Source organism: Nelusetta ayraudi, unplaced genomic scaffold (assembly GCF_046127955.1).
Source record: "Nelusetta ayraudi isolate G7.1 ecotype Tasmania unplaced genomic scaffold, CSIRO-AGI_Nayr_v1 ptg000039l, whole genome shotgun sequence".
Taxonomy (NCBI): domain Eukaryota; kingdom Metazoa; phylum Chordata; class Actinopteri; order Tetraodontiformes; family Monacanthidae; genus Nelusetta; species Nelusetta ayraudi.
Window position 1 is genome coordinate 660,255 of NW_027466089.1, and position 21,598 is coordinate 681,852.

The 21,598-nt window shown below is 49.9% G+C and overlaps 1 protein-coding gene and 1 long non-coding RNA gene across 2 annotated transcripts; one reads left to right on the top strand and one right to left on the bottom strand.

Annotated features, from left to right (window-relative positions):
* Window positions 1–130: 130 nt before the first annotated feature.
* nr3c1 (nuclear receptor subfamily 3, group C, member 1 (glucocorticoid receptor)) lies at window positions 131–20,416 on the top strand. Its single transcript, XM_076032866.1, has 9 exons — window positions 131–270; window positions 888–2,056; window positions 12,150–12,307; window positions 12,614–12,730; window positions 13,582–13,863; window positions 15,493–15,637; window positions 16,666–16,796; window positions 17,000–17,157; window positions 19,874–20,416. The coding sequence occupies exons 2-9, from the start codon at window positions 888–890 to the stop codon at window positions 20,024–20,026; spliced, it is 2,313 nt and encodes a 770-aa protein (XP_075888981.1). The 5' UTR covers window positions 131–270; the 3' UTR covers window positions 20,027–20,416.
* On the bottom strand, window positions 20,400–21,068 carry LOC142892651 (uncharacterized). The gene is made up of 2 exons (XR_012927472.1): window positions 20,960–21,068; window positions 20,400–20,825 (listed from the first exon to the last, which is right to left on the bottom strand). It is a non-coding gene; the product is annotated as an uncharacterized LOC142892651 (long non-coding RNA).
* Between the last annotated feature and the right edge of the window lie 530 nt (window positions 21,069–21,598).

The window sequence follows — 21,598 nt, forward strand, 5'->3', positions numbered from 1 at the left end:
CAACGCAGCCCAACCGACCTGGCGATTCACAGCTGGGTCGAGCTGGAAGACTTTCAAAAAGAAGGGGGAAAAATGCGTGAAACGCACGCAGCCCAGCACTTTTCTTTTCTTTTACGCGAAGCCACGTTGAATTGATTTGTCGCGTAAAAGGGGAAGCGTTTATAAACAGCGAGACGGTTTCAACGCAACGTGCCGTGGACTGCCACTTTCAACCAAAACAATGTTGACAGGAGACCTGTGGAGAGCTACCGAGGGCCACTCTTCTCGAGGGTGAATATGAGTTTCCTTTTTCAAAAGATTACGCTTCGCTAGCTCACAACCGCGCGTTATGTCGGGTCGCCGTCTCAACTTGACAGATTTTTGACGCTGAATAGGCGGATAGGCTGCGGGAGCCCCGTGTTGCTAGCAGGCTAACGTCACTGTCAGCCGCCCTAATGAGTCACTTTAAGTTAGCCAAGTGGCTAACTAGCCGTCCGTGCCCCCACCTTGTGACATGTTGTGACATGTTCAAATTCAAATGGGCTTAATTTCGGGGTGTTTGCGTGAGACTTGGTCGGTCGAACTGTTGCTCCGCGCGTTTGTTTTTGAACAATTAGCATTCCGTCTGCGGGAATAAACAGCTTATGCTAAGCTTCGTTTGCGATCAAGGGCGCGCGGGGGTGGAGTGTGCCTTGACAACTTTGCCTGGTCTTCTTTTGGCTTCACGATTGTTTACTCGCTTTTCTTTCGCTGAGCGTTCGAGATGAGTGACGTGGCGGCGGTAGATTTTCCTCACGCGTTACAGCCCAAAGTCTAGGATGTTTTTTTTGTTTTGTTTGTTTTTTAAAATATGGGTTCCGTGCAGCTAACACCCCGCTCTGTTTACGCTGCGTCTGTTTTCCCTCCAGATGGATGAAGGTGGACTGAAGAAGATTGTTTTTCGGAGAGATGATCATTTCAGCAAGTTGGTCTACACCGAGAGCACCGAGGAGGGAGGTCTTTTAAAAGTAGCCCCTCACAGTGCCATGTCCATCGCCTCCGCCACGTCAGTTCTTCCATCCAGCACGTTTGTGCAGCCAGGACAGGTGCCCAGAGGCCTCAGCAGCAGCCCCCTTCTCGAAGAGCACACCTCTGTTTCTGCCTCTCTCGGTCTCTTGCCGGAAAACCCAGCGTCGAGGAGCCTGACCAAAGATCAGAGGTTCCAGCCACAGCAGCAGTCGATCCAGAAACACAGCGCCGCCATAGCGGGGCATCAGTCTCTGAGGGAGAACTTGCCCCAGTTGGAGGCCTCCACTGTGGACATCAGGCAGTCCTCCATGGATTCACTCATCGGTGGGTCCGATCCCAACTTCTTTTCGTTGAAGACAGACTTCCCCATGGATAAAGGAGACCAGGAACCGCTCGACCTTGATAATGCGTTTGGTCACATCGCAAAAGAGATGGATGTGCATCAGAAACTGTTCAGCGACAACGCTCTGGATCTACTCCAAGACTTTGAGCTCATTGGGTCCCCTTCCGATTTCTATGTCGGGGACGAAGCCTTCCTTTCTTCACTTACAGATGATTCCCTGCTCGGGGATGGAAGCTCAGGGAGGGACATCAAGCAGTCGGTGTTGGAGAGCATGAACGGCAGCGGCGCAGACTCCGCTCTGAACGGCGGTAGCGTCACAAGTCCAGATCAGTCGTGCTCGAGTTTGTCCACGACTTCCTTAACCCCGTCGCCCACTCTGTCCGTGCTGGTGAAGAAAGAGAAGGACGCCGACTTTCTCCAGCTCTGCACCCCGGGTGCCATCAAACAGGAGAAGTCGGCGGCGGGCCAGAGTTTCTGCCAGATGAGCGGCACATCCTTCAAAGACATGCCCAATTCTAACACTATCTCCATCTGTGGGGTCAGCACCTCCGGAGGCCAGAGTTTCCACTTTGGACTCGGTGCCAGCAGCAATAAGGTGCAGCAGCAAAAAGAGCAGAAGCTCCTGCCCGCCACGTTCCTCCCCGTCACGACCGTCGGCAGCCCCTGGAACAGGGGGCAGGGGGCAGTGAGCAACAACACTCCGTCTTTTGTCGCCAGCTTTTCCAGGTAAGAAATCTAGTCTGCACCCCACTGTCAACATGATACACCCTCTAATTGTGTTTAATTTCATAGGCAAAGGAAATCCGGTGTGCATATATTTTCAGTTGCCATAGCTGCGGCCCAGTGACAGTCGTCACAGACCTCTCCGGCGACTGAGGTTGAGCCCAGCTCAGCTCATAGGCTGCTGCAGTCTGCGTCACGCTAAGGCCGTCGACGTTGTTTCGACGATCTGACGGCAACACAATGCGGCAAACTACACAAACCGCACACTAGCGCACATCGCCGCTGTCGCAAAAACTGTCACGGTGCCTATTTTTGTGCCTCCAAATTTATTCCTGCTACCTGTGCAGTGCAGAGTTGTCACTTGCAAACACAAAAGTCCTCCCCTGTGGGTTTGATGAAAAAGTATCCAATGATGCATCACCACTACCTTAGGTGCAACGCATTGCCATGTTTTATACAGTGATGTACTATATGTGATTTAATGGAGAGAAATCATTGTTTGTTTTTTAAACAAACTACTTGATGGGGCTTCATCGTCCTAATGAGTGAGAAACTATTGCAGTGAAAGAGCTTCTTCTCCCACTACAGATGTATTTGCACGCATGGGTTGCTTTATGTTTTTTAATTTGCTTTTGTACCTCAGTGACTCTCCTCTGATTTACATTCGGTAGCATGTCGGCTCCGCTCTGCCTGTCAGGAATCCACAGTTCGTGTGATTCTGGTCTTGCATATTGTTTTCCTTCCTCTTGTAGATGCTCCAGATGAATTGTACCGCAAAGTAATTCAGGTTGTAAACAGTCCTCCACTAAGCACGGTGACAGGAACCCCGCATTGAGAGAAACAAATTCTCCTCCTGAGGAAACGCGCGAATGTTTGCTTGGCAGATTTATGCGTTTTCAGAGATTCTTTGTTTCTTGTGTCTCGCGTCTCTTTCTCCGCTCAACACAACCGACTCCGCGAAGCCCCGCAAAAAGTGTGCGCTCTGCAACTATCTGTTTGCCGCTCTCTCTCTGTCTTTTTTTTTTTTTAAGGGTTCAGCTGTGGAGATGACTTGAGATCGTCTCGTGTAATATTTCCGTAGCAACAGTTCTCCAGGAGATTTCAAGAGGCGGCGGCATTTCTCTGGCTTTTTCAGAGCACCTAGCAGGGAGCTGAAAGCTTGTCCAACGTGATCCGACTGTCGCTACCAAAGCATTCGATCCACGTGTTTGTGTTTGTTTAGCCTTCGCCGCTGTTTGCATTTCAGCTATTTCTGCCAGCCGGCAACGTACGAGATTATACATTACAGCATTTATTGTCACGTCGGTGTCTCCTTTGGGGTTGAGCGCGTCAAGAGTCTCTGTGTTCGAGCGATGATCAGCCCCCACACGGGCGACACTCCTTCTCCGCGTCTCCCTGGTCGGCGGCGGATGTTTCAGGCCCGGCTGCCTGTTTACCTCGGCCCGTGTGACATTTAGGTGGCTGCGAAATCAGCTCGAAAGCTGGGCGGCTGCAAGCGCATCCTGCAGCTGCAAGACAGATTTGCACGAGGTCAACGTCGCCCTCGGCTTCTCACGCAACGGTGCCACTTCCTGTTGTACCTGCGACGCGTGACTTTCTTGGCACGCCAAAGACCAATCGACCCGCAGCTTGCGGCTTTCTCAGCGTGCGGCTTGCGTGATTTATTTTTATTATTTTTTTTTTTTCTAGTGGGGAATCCTGACATACCCACTCATCTCCTGCTTCTGCCTGGGCTTCGCTTTCCACTCACGCCTTGTGCACCTTCTGACTCAGTTTTCTTTTGTGACTCACGAACCGAACAAACGGGAGAATGCCGTACTCCTATTTCTAAATACTGATCAATACCATTTGACTCCGCCCATTGAGGTCAAGGTTGTCACTTTTTTTTGGCAAAGATCTAAGGACTCACTAGCTGTGTTTTCATTACCCCTAGAATTGCGCAAAACCTAAATATTGGCAATGGAAAACACCTGCATTTTGAAAAACCTCTCAAATATGGCTAAAAGGTTTTTCCGCTCTCATGACGTGTCGACACAGAGGTGTATATCGCAAAAGTGTCACGGAAGCACTTTTTTCGCATCTATGTGATGTATGTGGTCACCTGACCAGATCACTTTAAGTGAAAATGGCGCCTTGTGTTTGCATGGAGGAGGAAACGGAATGTTTTTTGCATGTAAACAAGCAAACGTAATTCTTGTAAATCTCACGTGACGAGAGTTCACGAAAATTACGGCTTATGCGCTTCACGCCATTCAATGGAAACGCCTGCAAACCGCAATTGTACTTTGTCGAAATTTGAGAGACATCGCTTTTATTTTGCGAAACACTGTCACGGCAGCTACTGTCACCGTTCGGCGCGTCTTGCATCGCATGACCTATACAAAAAAAACAACAAAACACACATTTCATGAGGCTCACCGTAGCTCGGTGGAACGTCCGCGGGGCTTTTCGCCTCGGTTGTGTGTAACGGTGGAAGGCATTTTGCAGGGGTAATAAAAGTGGCCGGCTGAACAGAGCTCCTCTTACTTTCACACAAAGCAGTGTTGTTTGACCAGCGTTGTCTTTATGTTTGTCAGTGGCGCGTCAGCCAACTTTGGAGGACAGTCACTCTGCTTCTCTCTTTTTTTTCTCTCTCTCTCTCTCTCTGTCGCCGCAGACGTTTTCACTGAAGATGCATTCATGACCACTGTCTATAATTACCATCTGTCGAGGACCAAAGGCGGGATTTTCCGTGTGGCTAGGCAATCTCTCAGGGCTATCTACCACACTGCCGGATAAATATCGCACCAAAATAGTCACGCAAAAGAGCAAAAAAAAAAAGTTTGCAGCGCTCTTTTGTGTTTGTAGGAGACGTGTCCTTTCTGTCTGAAGCACGCACACCCGGGCTTGTTGTTGAATTCAGCTGCAGCTCGTAAACTCCCGATATCTACGTTGCCTGCTATGACAAGTGCACTGCCAGACACGACACGTCATAATGCAACAATGCGAACCTCATAAACCCAGAAATCAATTCCCCCGGTCACGACAAGAAGTGATTTTAAGACCGTTTTGTCTATTCCCTCTTTTTTTTATTTTTTTTTTATTCCTTTTGCAAGATCCACATTTATGATTTAATGATTCTTACGACGCACCATTTTAAATCAACAGGCCCAGAATTTACAACTTTGTTACTTACAACCTTGTGAAGGAAACGTCTCGCTGTTTGAAGTGATATATTATATCCCGGGGATATTAATATAGTTTAAGTAGTCATTTGTGGAGATCAAACATACGAAGCGGCTCTCGGGTCTGACGACGGATCGTGAATATGAACCCAGAGACTTGGGTGTTTGTCGGCACTCGGACCTGATCGAGCACTGCCTCGACAAGTCGGAGCAGAACTCCAACCCAAGTTTTGCCTCCCATGGTTAGAACGCAGTCGAGTCCCACATGTGGGAATATCGAGTCAACTTTGGAAAAGGGCCATGGCTCAGGGCGGACTGAACCAGCCCAGCAGCCAGCGATTGCTTTTCCTCTCTGAAAATGTTTTTCCCTGAGCTCCTCCACGACGTCGACAACGAGCATGCTTCCCGCTCGGAGCCTCGGTTTCCCTCGTGCCCGAATCAGAATCGGGACAACCTGGATTGTCGAGTTTAGCCTTTGTCCCGCTGGACGGCAGCCAAAGCAGATAAACTTTCTTCTTTGTGGACACGGTTAACGACAATCCACACACGAAAGTAGGACGATAGGAAGGCGGCAAACGTTTCCTCTTCTTTGTTTTCTTTCTTTTGCATTGTTCTATATTCAGTATAACTAACCTATTTCAGTTTGATCGTTAAAGAGAAGGAAAAAAAAAAAATCCTCATTTTCGTTTTCCTTTTTTAGGCTTTGCAAACCATGGCACGGTAACTGATTTACACGCTGCCTTCAGTTTTATTGCAAACTTTATCCAGGAGTCTGTAGTCCAGAAAGTGATCATTGCAGGAAGAGAGAAAACAGGAAATGTAGACTAAAATGGCTTTCTGTCTCGAAAGCATCAACTCAGAATGTATTTCAAAGTCAAATATAGAGACCAAAAAAAAAAAAAAAAAAGCCCCTCCCAGTCCACCAGCGCTGCCTGACTATGTTCAGTATGTTCTCTGGCCTCAGAAAGTTCACACAAACCAAAATAATTCGGCAGACGCTGAATGAAACACATGCTGGAATACTTTTCCTCGGTTTACAGTGAACCCATTGACCCGCCTGCGCTGCGCGCGCTTGGGTGCAATGCATGCTGGGGGGTATACATCGTAACCCCCACGGGCTTTGTTTGACAGTTGCGGCGTCTGCGGGCCTTCGCAGCGACTCATTGGACGCGTTCGGCGGAGAACCCCGCGGAGCGACTCGGAGCCGGCGGCAGACGAAAGCCCGCGGTTCCGAGCCGAGGGCGGCGCTTGTCGCGCTCGCCGTCCGCAGTGTGCCGCTTCGACACTTGAGCCCCTTATATAACGCTGGATGTATTTACGGCGTGTCCACGGTGTAAGAATAGTCCTGGCACCGAGGGCCTTGTTTTGTGGCCGTAATAGAAGTTGGTTTGAGGAGGCGCGACTCCAGTTGCACCGCACCCGTCTCACCTACTCGTCTTCTCCCCTTCCAACCATCCATCTGTCTCCTGTTTTAGCTTCCTGCTCCGCCAAGGTCGGAGGCCCTGGGTGTCAACAAAGGCGCCCCCCCCCCCCCCCCCCAGCTGCTGTAAATCACCTTTTATGATCTGGCCGTCCAACGTGTGTGTGTGTGTGTGTGTGTGTGTGTGTGTGTGTGTGTGTGTGTGTGTGTGTGTGTGTGTGTGTGTGTGTGTGTGTGTGTGTGTGTGTGTGTGTGTGTGTGTGTGTGTGTGTGTGTGTGTGTGTTTTCGTGTGTGTGTGTCGCAGCCCGGCTCTGCTCTGCTCTGCGGCAGTCAGGCAGGCTGCCATGAATTTCTCACTCCTCTGACCTACTTTTGCGCCTTCCCACAGCTGGCGCCGCGTGAACGCAGCGGATCAAAATGCCAGCCGTTTCAATCACCGTCACCGCACATTCTTCCTCCAACTTCCTCCCTCCAGCCGCTATCGATTAGCGCAGTTCCGCCGGCATAGGGACGGCCTGACGGGCGCTCGTAGGTGAAGAACGTACTGCCTCCGAGTCTGTGCGTTGTGTTTGCTTCCCCCTCCTGCCCCTCCCCCCTCGCTTCCTCGCGCATACTTGCTTAGTCAGCGACGTTTAACTTTGCGAGCGTGCGGCCGGTTCCTCCCACATTCGCACGAGTACGCGGCCAAAAGTATTATAAGTCATGCGCACACAGTAGCAGGCCAGTCTCCCGGGTTCATTTTCCAGGGCTCAGCCTCCCGCCGCCTACACACAGGTCACTTGTCTCCCGTTATGGAAAATAATATAGAGACCCATATCCCACGGGGAGGCTTTTCTTGTGCCCTGCTCACGGGCTCGGTTTGCCTTGTTATTGTTTAAACCATAGTGTAGTCACTGTATAATGTAATCTGTATCTATATTGCACTGAGGGTGTGCCACATGAGCCGAAAGCACCCGCAGTCAAGCCAAAACGTTGAAAAGAAAGTGAGATTCCAGTTGCCATTGGTGGTGGGTTGGTAGCGTCGCACTGACGTCGAGGTTCTCTAAAGTTTGCGTCCGAGCGCACAGGATGCAGGTTTTTTTTTGGGGGGGGGGGGGCGAGGGAGAAGTGAGGCCTTAGCCAAACAAACCCAGCCGCCCGCTCGTCCGTAGCCGCCGTGTTATTGTTCTCATGCAAGGCTGATTCGGAGCGTGCGGAGCAGTTCCCCTTTTTTTTATTTTTTTTATTTTAGTGGTTCTCACCCCTGGGAAGGAGCACTTCCGTCCACTCCTCCTCCTCTCTACTTCTTTATGGTTCAGACTCGCAAATGAGCGACTGATTTAAATCTGGCCAAAACCAGCAGCAAGTCGACGATGCGCCGAGAGGCGGATTTATCGCGCGAAGAACCGGCCGTAGATTTTTATCACAATTCTCTCTGGCTGCCAGTCGCACATGCACGCAGGGCCAGACAACGACAGGAAGTGAATAATTGTGATTTCTAAAACAGTGTGAATTTTCGCCGCCGCCGTCCCGTATCGATGACAACCTCCTCAGATCGAGTCGGGAAGAAAAAAAAACAAAACAATCTGAGATGAGATGAGACGACTTTGAGCAGCTGCTCGTCTGAAGTGACAAAGGAGGCCAGGGCCGGCAAGCCACTTGTGACACTCATGACTAAAAGGGGATTATGAATTGTTAAGCAGGGCACTGGGCCACCAGCATTATCGTAAGTGCATGAAGTGGCCGGCCTGAGTTTTTAAAGCCCGGGCTGTTTGATCGCGCTCCTTCAGACTCTAAGCTCTCAGTTTTTCTGGGGCTCCGACTTCTGGTGGGAGCCGAGGCCCAACCCAACCCAACCCAACCCAACCCAGGGCGTCTCTGCCTCTGCTCTCTGCTCTCTGCTCTCTGCGCCACGGCTTCGCTCTGACCGACAGTAAACCCAGACGGAATGCGAGAACTTCCTGTCAATGGCGAGCTCTCGCTTCAGCAGATGGTTTCTGATAGGAGGAAGCTCGGCCTCGGCGGATTGTCGCGCGCTCTCCTGCGGCTTCGGGGTCGTCTGACAACCCGCGAGGGCTTAAGATCTGCGTTGCCGCCGCCGCCGAACGTTGCCGCCTCGCCTGACGCACGCTCGAGATTTTCAGAGGAAAAAAAACAAAAAAAAAAAAAACAGGAGAAGCGACGACTTGACTCGCGTTGGCAGGCGAGCGGCTGCGGCGGCGGTAATTGGATTTAACCCAGTAGCCTAAAGCCTCGAAGTTAAGCCGTCCTACTGACACCCTCCCAGTGGACAGGTGAAGGACGCGCTGCTCACCACAGTGACTCCATCATCACCTTTTTATTAGCCCCTTCCACCCACCTGGGTACCACCATCGCACCGGTTTTAATATCAGTCACTCGGGGATGCGAGAGTGGCTCGCACGGTCCACAGTGCCGGTCCTTGTAAAGCTCCAGAAGAACATCTCGCTGTCACGTCAAAATCCACAATCACAAGAAGAACCGCTGGAACGAATGCTGTTTTTGTTTTTTGTTTTTTTTTACACAGTAGAGTGATGAAGTTATAAAAGCACGGCGGCGCCCAGGTCGGAGGGAACGTATACGTCGATTGAAACGAGGCCGTGTGGAGACACGTTGCTGTTTGTGGTGTGTGTGTGTGTGTGTGTGTGTGTGTGTGTGTGTGTGTGTGTGTGTGTGTGTGTGTGTGTGTGTGTGTGTGTGTGTGTGTGTGTGTGTGTGTGTGTGCACTCCGAAGGAAGTACTGCAAATCGCTGTGAGTTAGACAGATGGTATTTTGATTGCAGCCTTGCAGAGGCGCAGCGTTTGCAGTTGTATTTACCGTATGGCCCCAGAGACAGCGATGCAGTCCGCAAGTCAGAAGTATTGAATCTCAGATCTGAAAACTGTATTTTTGACAGTGCAATTTTTTTTCTTTTTTTTTTTTAATCGATTTAAAACTTGACAGAATCAAAGTTATGATTCAAGAGTTTCCTCGCCGCCGTACACAGATTAAATATTAACTTCAGCTGTGTGCTCAGAACCTAGATTTTCTTTTTCTCTTTTTTTTGTCTGTGCCGTCGCCTTCTTGCACATTACTAAAGCAAGTGAGTTTACTAAACTAAAATAAGTTACCAATCTTTCATCCGTGCAATCATTCTCGCTGCTCCGAGCGACCCGACCAATATTTTGTCAGAGAAAGTTCGAGCCGGCGGTTCACCGAATATGATGCAACGCAGCTTTGGCCGTCCTCCGCCGTATGTCGCGCGGATGTTATGATGACGGTGCATCTCCGGTGCATTGTGCAGCCCTGCAGGCCGTCTGAATCGGGTCCGCCCGGGTCAGTCCCGACATCGCTCATCCGTAGGCTGAAAAATACCGGCCGTCCCGTCCGTCACTGCCTCCTTCGATATTTTCACTGACTTATGTACGCAATAAACCCCGCGACGCGTGTCTCGGGAGGCTGCTGCCAGCTTTTGGTCGGAGCACAAAGTATTGAACCTGGAGGGACTTCAAACGGCGGCCGCCGGCTCAAACGCTGCTTCCTGGTGGCGGGGGGAAAAAAATATTAATGCGAGCGATTACTACAAAGCTCGGGCGGGGTTTCATCTCAAACTGCTTTGCAGCAGTAGCGGCTTTCGTGCGCCGCGCGCGACCCTGTGCACCGGCTTTGGCCAACTCTAATGCCGCATAGTTGACATTGATTTGGAAAGTGGTGAGGCAGCCTCCTCATTAGCCCGCCGGAAAAAACCCCATTTAACCGGCAGCGGTCTGTCCGCGCACCTCCCGTCGTCTGGATTTCCAACTCAATTTTCCTTGTCAATGCAAGTTAGTTAGGCGCAGGCAAGCGTATCGTGCCGTCCGTCCCTTTAAACAGTCTGATCTCCTTAAGGTAATTTGCAGTGCAGACGCGCCGCGCCCGCGAAATCAGGCGCTCGGACGCGTCTGAAGTTCTAGCCGCCTCCAGTCGGCTGCGTGTTCCCAATTACTCCTGACCGGGGTTTCACCTCTTTACGTTGGGATCGAAGGGCCGCGGCCCTTTGAACAATGCCGCACTGTGGCGCTGGCCGCCGCCCTCGGCCTTAGCCGAGGCTCCGGGGGTAATAACTACAGGCTTTACAGCTGGATGAGACAAAATAGAGGCTTACACGCTGGAGCTAAAATAGGTAAACGAAGAGTTATTGTCTCCAGCTGCATTTCTTTTTCTTTTTTTTTTTTTTCCCCTCTTCTCCGAGGACTTTTCCCGGCCGACTTATTTTTGTTTTATCTTACTTTATTTTTTTCTAAATCAAACTGCTAAACGCTCTTGGACTTTCCTCTTTGATGCTCCGCTCTACCCCCCTCCTCCCCCCCCCCCCACCTCCGCTCCCAACCACCCCCTCATCCCGCTCCGCTGCCTGACAGCTTGGGGCTTGACCTGCTTTCATATTAATACCCTGGTGTTGTATAACTAAGAATAAACTTGACTCCCCCGCCCCGACTCTTTGTAAAGCGCGTTAGCGTGCGGCGCTCCAGCCGCTGTTGGTTGTTTGTTTTCATTGCGGCGCTGATCTTGCGGACGCGCGTGCGATCCAGATCGAGCCGCTCGCGCGTCTCGCTCGCGGTGTCCTCTCGCCGTGGGTGCGGCTGCTGCTGTTGCTGTGACTACAGGGCGAGGGGGGGGGGAGTGTGGACCTCTGGCTGGCGGACAATAGTGATGGCGCAAAGCCTGAGGTCCTCTAGTGGCGGTTGTGAAAACATGCACTCGTTAACCACCGTCGACAGGGTTTTAAAGGGCCCTGCGGTTGAGTCGCAGGAAGACGGACTGTTTCATGACAGACGCAAGTTTCGGGGACGCGACCACAAATTTGCGGCTGGTTTTAGGATTTGAGAGGTCCAAGTGGGTTCCGTTGACTTTCTAGTCTTTGTTCAAAAGCGTTTGAACGAATGCTAAGTCCCAGAAAAAGGGGAAAGACACAAATTTATTTCATGCAATAATGTAAATGGCTGTAAATATGACCTGTCGTCACAGGAAAAGAATGTTTGTCTGAGTTCAAATGAAGATAAGCAGAATCTGTTGCGTTTCTATGATACAGAGACTCCTGTTTATTCCGCTATTTCACCAGTTGTTTTAAGAAAGACTGTTTGTTGTGAATATAAATGAGCTATTTTTACACTAACGTGTGTTGAGTGCAGTCACGTGTGCACTCTAATGAATATGAAAAATTCATGCTTTTTCTTTACGTATTCTTCCCTCCCAAAGCTCTCCTGTGTGGATTCTTACTCTCATCTTGACCATTGGGTTTTTTTTCCTCTTATTCCTGCACTTGCCAGCGCACTGCACTAGTTACCCATATTGATTGGAATCCACACGGCGGGTCCGCATCTGGCCGTCGTTGCGTGCAAGAGACTACCAAAGGAAAAAAAAAAAAAAAAAAAAAAACGAGGCTCACTGCTAGAAAAACAGCTCAGGGTGCGAGATTCCACAGGGAAGCTTTCTGGCGAAGCTAAATAACCGTGACACTTCTCGCTCCTGTCTCCTCCTCTCTGTGCCTGCAGCGCTCCCCCCAGACAGGAAGCGGTCAAAGCTGCATCCTCGGCTCAGGGAAAGAGCGGGACGAAGATCTGTCTGGTGTGCTCCGACGAGGCTTCGGGCTGCCACTACGGCGTCCTCACCTGTGGCAGCTGCAAGGTCTTCTTCAAGAGAGCAGTCGAAGGTAAAAAAGAAAAAAAAAAGAAAAGAAAAGTGAGAGGTGTTTTTTTTTTGTTTTTTTTTTTTCTTTCCTGGAGTTAATTCACAGCCCGCGATAAGCTCATTCATCATCAATCTGCCACAAAAGTTTCCCTTAATCGCAGGCGGCCGACGCCATTTCCACTTTTTTGTGGCTTAATCATTACAAATGAAGGGACCGGCGTCACAGCTAATTAACTTCCCCCCCCGCTCCCTCCCTGACGTGTTTATGGCAGCGGTAAAGGTAAACATATTAATCTCTCTCCCTCCTCCCTCCTTCTGCGTCCCTCAGGGCAGCATAATTACCTGTGCGCCGGGAGAAACGACTGTATTATAGACAAGATAAGGAGGAAGAACTGCCCGGCCTGCCGCTTCCGCAAGTGTCTGATGGCGGGCATGAACCTGGAAGGTGAGCGCGGCGTGGGAACTTTCGCAAGCCGTCAATTTAGAATTACAATTAGAGTTAGAGGTAGAATTAGAATTCCATCCATCCATCTATTTTGAATTCCCGCTTATCCCTGAGCTGAGGGTCACGGGGGTCTGCTGGAGCCTCTCCCAGCGGTCATAGGGTGAAGGCAGGGTGGCACCCAGTTCATCGCAGGGCCACATGGAGACAAACAACCATTCGCGCTCACACACACGTACGGACAATATATAATATAACGTTTGCAATTCACCTCACATGCATGTTTTTGTGTTTTTTGGACTGTGGGAGGAAGCCGGAGAATTACAATGGCGTTATTTATCCCACTTTGAGGAATCTTGCATCACTACAGCAACATGTAGTGCAATGGAGAAGAAAAAAAATCTGTATTCTGGTGGAGTTTGCATGTTCTCCCTGTGTCTGCGGGGGTTCTCTCCAGGTTCTCTGGCTTCCTCCCACAGTCCAATAACGAATTGGGAACTCTAAATTGACTGTAGGTGTGTGTGTGTGAATGGTTATTAAATAAAGAATAGAGTTTTTTTTTTTTTTTTAAGTGTGCAGTGAAATACAATACATTTTTTTGGGGGGTGGCGGGGGGGTTGTTATTTAAACTGATTCTTAATGAGTTAAAACCCGGAACAAATTCTGGCATTTTAGGTCAATTTAAAAAAGTTCAAATGGAAGTGTATATTGAAAATAGATGGATGGATGGAATTAATAAGACATTTAATAAACTATCTATAGACTTAGAAAGGAAGGAATAATAAAAGGTTGGTACTTCTGCTCTCTTCCGCACACCAAACTCCCCCTTAACTCCCCTCTTGGATCCCGCGCAGCCCGCAAATCCAAGAAGTACAACCGGATGAAGGGCGCCCAGCCCAGCAATCCGCCGGAGCAGGCCGCCTGCCCGCCGGTGGAGGGCCGCTCGCTGGTGCCCAAGTGCATGCCGCAGCTGGTGCCCACCATGCTGTCGCTGCTCAAGGCCATCGAGCCGGACACCATCTACTCCGGCTACGACAGCAGCCTGCCCGACACCTCCACCCGCCTCATGACCACCCTCAACAGGCTGGGCGGCCGCCAGGTCGTCTCCGCCGTCAAGTGGGCCAAGGCTCTGCCAGGTGAGATTAAGTTGGTGCAACTGCACTGTTTATCTCAGGGCCCCAGACTAACCTCTTTTTTTTTTTCACATTTCCTCTCATTTTCATCATCATACTGATCAATGCATTGACAATAAATGCAGAAACTATTTTTAGATTCACAAATTAATAACACTCGCACATGAGCGAGTGGAAAATTTACTCAAACTACTCAAAATTTGAGAACAACCAAAAAAAAAAAAAATTGTTTTCAGAGTCCCATGTATTTAACAAGCGAGCTCATTCTGCCGGCTCAACATCCTTCAGAACCAGCAGGCCCAACCATCCGGCGCCGATCACGCATTAACTGACCACAGGACCGGTTTGTTCAGTCACAGAGGTTCAAACTCTGGCTCTCCAAAGGGACGCACCGACCGGTGGAGTAACTCTGCTGTTGCAGAGTCACAGGGCAGCTAACTATCAGCAAACGTTACATACACCAAGCCACATGTGGCCGATGAGCCCGACTGGACACTGCTAAACGCTGTTCTTCACTCAGCTCCTCCCGACTGCAAATCAAAAACTCAGAAAGCCAGATTTTCCCCCCGCCTCTGGTCAGCCGGGACTTTCCACGCACCGCCGCCGCGCAGCCACGTCGCCGGGAAAGTGACGCGTGGCGCACACGAGCTATTGACACCGCTTGAAGGCGGCGGCGGCGGCTCTGCGCGAACCTGCAAGTGTTTTCCCGCCCCGGAAACGGAGCGTTTTTGGGAGGCGGCTAGCAGATGCATTCCACCGGATTAATGAAACACAGAGATGTTTGCCGTCAGACAGCTCGACAGTAGGATGCGCTGGTACACTTAACCAAGTATGACATTCATATTGAAGCTGTCTGACGGCATTAGCCGTGCATTTTCTAACTAGTGCGCTGCCAAGAATTGTGGCGCCGTAATGTAGAACGGCAGTTAGTCGGTGTTTGGAGCCAGAAGCTGACAGTTTGGCAAATTTTTAAATATATACAGTATAAATATGTTTATAGTGGTGCATATCTAGCAAGACTTTTAGCTCTGCACAGCCCCATATATGGAAAACTGTGGCGGGAGCACTCGCTAAACACAAGACAATAGAAACATTGAAAGTTGGGCGCCAGACAAGATTCACACTGTCAGAAAAATCATTTCGAGTTGTTTTGTTTTTTGTTTTTTTTTGTTTGTTTTTTACGTTTCTATTCATAATAGGAGAGAAAAGAACGACAGCCGACTATTGTCTCCTTACAAAGTGAACACCACAAAAAACCTGTTTGCATATTTGCAACAATTTCTCATGCGGCCTGCTGCTATTCCTCCGAGCTGAGCCGCCTGGCACCACAGCGTCAGCGTCCCCCAGGGAGCAGTGGCTGGGCTTGGTGTCGGCTCATCAAACCCGTTATATTTTCCAATGCAATTATTCCTAGTTGTGATTTATATTAGCCCTGAATCATCAACTCCTTATTGGCTTCAACCTTGTTTGCCGTTCCACATCCTCTTCACCAGCACGGCACAGTTGCCCTTAAGGTGCCTCCTCTCCTCCTCGTCCTCCGCCCTCTCCTCCTCTTCTTCCTCTTCCTCCCGCTGACTCACCGCGTGACCCCCTCGACCTGGGCTAAACTCGTTTCCTCGTTCCGCTCCTCAGGTTTCAGGAACTTGCACCTGGACGACCAGATGACCCTGCTGCAGTGCTCCTGGCTCTTCCTCATGTGCTTCGGCCTGGGCTGGAGGTCCTACCAGCAGTGCAACGGCAACATGCTCTGCTTCGCGCCGGACATGGTCATCAACGAGTACGTAGCGATTCGCCGCCGCCGCCGCCCCCACCGCCCCCGCTCAAGGAGTGCTTCAGAGTTCTTTGCACTCCCGTCTGATGAGATGAGCCTTGTTTTTTGATTCCATCAGTGCGCAGACGCGCCGGTCTGTTTGTTTGTGTCGGCGTGGCTCGAGGCCACTGCGCCGTCTGCGCATTGTCTCCGCAGAGTCAGACAGCGGCCGTCAGCTGTCGTCGATAGTCGGTGTTTTATCGCTCTTATTGACTCCGTGATTGCGTTTCGAAACAGAATTTCAGGAGCTGGTGGACGGCCGCCAGGCCTGAGATCAGAACAGGCCTTTTTTTTGTTGTTGTTGGGGCTTTTTGTTTGTTTTCTTAATTCACAAGTTGAGATTTGATCAGATGGTAATTAACATGCAGCGAGCGGTGCTCTCGCTCTGTGTTTCACTGTTCTGACAAATCCCTGCTGAAAGTTTTTTCTGCCAGACTTTCACATCCAGGGATTTGAATCTTTGGGTGTCTCACGATTCCATGCAAAATCACTTCTTCAATCAAACGACTCTCAATTCAAATGATTCAAAAACGGATGAAGTGAATAGCGTGTTATTCATTTGGCAAATTATGGCATCAAAAGAAAATAGTTTCCGTGACGTGATTTTTAAATTTGAGAGCTATATTAACTGAATCCAGTGATGTAAACACAAACTACTGCTGCTAAACCTAAGACAAAGGGTAACTTTATTCGCACTGTCGCTGTTCAAGAAATAATGTTGTTACGTAAATGAAATTGCACAAAATGAAACCTCAGGCTCGCTGCCCTTTTCTCCCAGAAGGTTACAAAAACTCATTTGTATGCGAGTCACACAAATTACTGTTTTGTGATTGAAACTTTTTGACTAAGTGACCACGAGAAGAAACAATCCTAAAACGTCAATAAAAATGGATTTTCGAGTTGATTCAGAAGGGTAGAGGACGCGAATCGCGATTCTTTTCCTCCGGAACCGGTCGTGGATGGTGATAACCGGGTTGGTTCTGGTCCCCCGCCAGGGAGCGGATGAAGCTGCCCTACATGACGGACCAGTGCGAGCTGATGCTGAAGATCTCCAGCGAGTTCGTCCGCCTGCAGGTCTCCCACGACGAGTACCTGTGCATGAAGGTCCTCCTGCTGCTCAGCACAGGTCAGCCCGCTCACCGCCCACAATAACGCTGATTGATGCACAGCAGCCGGCGCTCACATTAAACTGATTTCCCCTCATTATCCCACCAGCCGTTTGCGTCAGTGGGAATCCAATGTTCCGATGTTTCGCCCGCTCACTTCCTGATTGGATGGATTTTTTTCCCTTCCTTCTCGCGTTGACGTCGGTGTTTCTCCTCTCCGCAGTGCCAAAGGACGGCCTGAAGAGCCAGGCGGTGTTCGACGACATCCGCATGTCGTACATCAAGGAGTTGGGCAAAGCCATAGTGAAGCGCGAGGAGAACTCCAGCCAGAACTGGCAGCGCTTCTACCAGCTCACCAAGCTGCTCGACTCCATGCACGAGGTAGGTGGACGAAACAGGAGGAGGAAGCCGCAGTCTGCTGCTGGCAAAATGATCCATCCGGCCATTTGCAGTGCCCACTTCTTCCTGACCTCAGGGTCACGGGGGGTCTGCTGGGGCCTCTCCCAGCTGTCATAGGGACGTAGGGACCCTGGACGAGTTGCCAGTTTGTTGCAAGGCCACATAGAAAGACTAACAATCATTCACTCTCACTGACTCGCACACCTACCGTCAATCTAGAGTTTCCAATTCACCGCACATGCATGTTTTTGGGCTGTGTGAGGAAGCCGGAGAACCTGGAGAGAACCCACGCAGACACAGGGAGAACATGCAAACTCCACACAAGCGGCAAATCCATTACAGTCTTTGGCAAAATAAAAGCGATATGTCTAAAATTTCGACAAAGTACGATTGAAGAAGAACGGTGCGAAGCGCATAAGCCGTAATTCTCACTTTGTGCTCGACGATGGAGGTACAAAATCTCTTCTGTAAATCTACATTTCATTGTTGTTGTTTTATTTTTCTCTTTGACTACTGAATACATATAAAATATTCCGTCTCCTCCTCCGTACAAACATCGAACGCCATTTTCACTTGAAGTCAACTGGTCACGTGACCCCGCACGTCACGTCCGGTGACGTGTAAATGCGAAAAGAGACTTTCCATGACACTTTTGCCATATACCTCCATATGGATACGTCTGGAAAAAAAAAAAACCTCATGAGACGGTCAAAACCTTTTAGTCTTATTGAGAGCTTTTTCAAAGTTTACGCGTTTCCATTACCAATTTCTTTTTTATCGCGGTATTTAGGTATTTTTTGCGGCGTCCTCGGGGCACCGGGAACACAGCCACAGAAAGTCAGTGAAGGTTCTCAGTCGTCCAGGTCGTCTTGAAGTAGGAGGGTCAAGTCAGGGCAACCGCACTCGTTCTTGCGATCTTGGAAGACGATGAACTGAAAGAAGGCTTTTTCGGACGAGAGGCGAAACATCTTCAGGATCTTGCGAGTCCAGTTGGCCTAACTTAATTCCACTTGCACATAGGAAGGTCCCAGGCCGGGAATGGAACCCGCGACGTTCTCGTACGAGGCAGCAGCACTGCACCACCGTGTCGGCCGAAAATGATAAATTGACTTAAGGGAAGAAAGAAAAACAGCCCCTCCTCCCCCCCTTGATGAAGATTTCCAGTAAAATAATGCGCATTGCACGGAGGATCCGCGGGCCCGGCGCGGCCGTTAAAGCGCTCATTTATCTTGTTCAGGCCTCGCCGAGCGCGGAACTCCTCGGCCAAAAAAAAACAGCTACCGCTGCACATTCATCAGCAACACTCGAGGAGCTGCATCTCTTAAATTCCATCCCTGCCTGGTCCCCTCTGACCCCAGCAACTAGAAGGTGGATTTAAGGCGCCGTCTGGAAGTATTGCGCCACCTGGGGGGCGATCTCTCTCTCTCTCTCTCTCTCTCTCTCTCTCTCTCTCTCTCTCTCTCTCTCTCTCTCTCTCTCGCCCGCCCTCTCTCTCCCTCTCTCTCTCTCTCTCTGTGCCTCAGGTGTTTGTGCGCAGCGGCTACAGATTAGCAGAGCGTTTGATCTCCGTCCGAGGAGCTTCCTCACCTCCCGTAATCCCGAGCTTCCCGCTTCTCGGGCTCCGACGGCCTCCTAATCCGCGCTTTGATCGGACACGGCTGCGGCCGACTGCCACGCGGGGTAAACAAGTCGAGAGTGTTTTGTCGATCGGCGGCAGCGCGGCGGTCGGAGCGGATTGAGGGGTCGAGGCTCCGTGAAGAAGTTTCTCAGAAGACTCGTGAGCGCTTGGCGATACTTCAGTACATGCTTCAGTACCTCACTACCTCAGTGTGAGCTGAGGAAGCACCAAGTGGAGTCGCCAGATTGAGAATTTTGTGCGTTTGGCCAATAATACTAATAAAAAAAAAAAGTTGAAGTAACTCAGTGTTTACTAGTGGTGTGCAATACTGCAATATTTGGTACCGATCCAATTACAAATAAATACAGGGCCAGTATTGCCAATACTGATACCATACCAATACTTTTTTTCAATTCAGGTGAACGTATCGTCAAACTGCTCATTTTCACGACCGATGAAGGCTTTTATTGCCATTGCACTCTTTTGAACAACTAAATTCAGAGCGCAGCTCCACTGGGGGCAAAAAATAAAGAATAAAGGTGGTAAAAAGTGTGCACTAAAATACAATTCGTTTTTTTTGTGATTTATTTTTTATCGTTAAAATCTGGGATGGAATTCTGGAATTTTAGGTCAATATAAAATACTTTTGCACCTTTAGACCTGATGTCTTCACAAAGAGCTGCTTGTTCAGGACAGAGCCCCAGCGATAGACCTGCTCTGAAGCACAGCAGGTCTATCGCAAGGCGAAGACCCGATTGTTGCTCTTTGTTTCTTTATTATTATTTTTCTCGTTTTTATTTTAAGTTTTTTTCAGCTTGGAATCATTGTCACAAACATTTCATGAGAAAAAAAAAGCAAAAAAGATTTTATTCCAACTTCATGGACAAGCCTGTAGTAGTTTAAACATAGTCATTCATAATAAATACAAATTCAATATCTAGAACAGGTGTGGGCAAACTATGGCCCGGGGGCCATCCTGTTCAGCTCTTTAATCTGGCCCGCCTCTTGAAGAAGGATATTAATAGTCAGTCAGTCATCAAATAGCTGTCTTTCACCCATGTTTTGCCTGTGTGTCTGCAGATGGTCGGCGGGCTGCTCAACTTCTGCTTCTACACCTTCGTCAACAAGTCCCTGAGCGTGGAGTTCCCCGAGATGTTGGCCGAGATCATCAGCAACCAGCTGCCCAAGTTCAAGGCGGGCAGCGTCAAGCCTCTCCTCTTCCACCAGAGATAACTGTGCTCCCACCCCCCAGACCCCCCCACCCCCCCCACCCAAACCCCTTCTCCCTACACAGACACAATGCCTTAACTAGTCCCACCACCACGTCTCATCACCTTGACCCTAGCCCCGCCCCCCCAGACCCCTCCCAACACCGCCCAACTCTGGAAGAGCAGTAGCGCCCCCCCCCCCTCCCTGATTGGATGGAGATTGAAGAGAGAGAGACTGACGACGATGATGATGATGATGATTTTTTTTCCCCCGAGCGGGTATGCAACTTTAACGTTAGTGAGCCTCCGCCATGGGAAACGCTTGTGTGCAGGAGCACGCAGGTGCAGTCGAGCAGACTAGGATGTAGTGTCGCATAGCGCATAGGGAAAAAAAAAAATTTTTGTTTTTGTTTTTTTTTTTTCAAATATCTCAGAGAGAAATAGACTTAAAACATCTGTGTCGTCTCAGGATTCTCTGTCGAGTATAAAAAAACAACCCCACAAAACAAAAGAGATGTACAGGTTCTGATAGTATTTTCTACATTTTCAAATTGCAACGGTTTATACGACTTTCCACCTTTTGAGAGGCGTCGTCGAGAGCTCGCTTTTAACGTCCGCCGGAGTCGACTTTGAAACTCTTTTACGCTTCGTTCAGATTATTAACAAAAGCAAAAATCACACAGGAAAAGGAAAAACAACAACAACAACTTGTGTTCCACCGCTCTGATTCTCATATATCGCTGTCCACTTCTAATCCCAGCAACCACCTTGTGGACGGAGGAGGGGTTCTCTCAGCGCCCCGCCCCACCCCGCCCCGCCCTTCCCTTCCTCCCCCCGCCACCGCCCTCTCCTCATCGCCCCGCCCCTCCCCTCCCCTCCCTCTCCTCCCCCCGACCCCGCCCTCTCCTCATCGCCCCACCACGCCCCGCCCTCTCCTCCCCGCCCCGCCCCGCCCCACCACGCCCCGCCCTCTCCTCCCCGCCCCGCCGGCCGGCCGACTGCTTCTGAGGTTCACACGCGTCTTTTTACGAAAGGGAAAAAAACCGTGCCTTTTTTTGCTTCAGACATTATCACAGCCATCTTCTTTCTACCTGATCAAAGCGCCGTCGACCCTCATCACTCACCGATTGTACGTTTTACGTTGTTTCCATGCAGTCACAAGTTTTCCCTCTCTCTCTCTCTGTCACTCTCTCTCTCTCTCTGTCCGACTGGCTGTGTGTTCATCTCTAGCAGTAGCAGCTGGGGGCCGCGGAGACCCTCCTCCGCGTCCTCGTCCCTCAAACGCGAGCTCTCTCGCTTTCACACACACACACACACACACACACACACACACACCCACACCTAGACCACACACACACACACACTTAGACCACACACACACACCCAACTCCTTAAGTGCCATTTGAGCACATTGTACCCTGCTAAAGGCTTTATACGACTGTTATCCTTATCCCAGTCTTCAGCGTGTGAACTTAGATGAAAGATAGATAGAGGAAAAAAATTGCTCTCGTAGGAAGTCGTCTATACTTTGATGTTTAATTTTAGCTCCTTCCACGCTCCAAACCATCCCCAAACAGTCTAAAAATGGATTGTGATA

Excerpts from the sequence above, each read along its gene's own strand:
- nr3c1 (XM_076032866.1), top strand. The coding sequence starts at position 888 with ATGGATGAAGGTGGACTGAAGAAGATTGTTTTTCGGAGAGATGATCAT. Across the intron at positions 2,057-12,149 it reads TTTGTCGCCAGCTTTTCCAG|CGCTCCCCCCAGACAGGAAG; the intron begins GTAAGAAATCTA and ends CTGTGCCTGCAG. Across the intron at positions 15,638-16,665 it reads CCGGACATGGTCATCAACGA|GGAGCGGATGAAGCTGCCCT; the intron begins GTACGTAGCGAT and ends GTCCCCCGCCAG.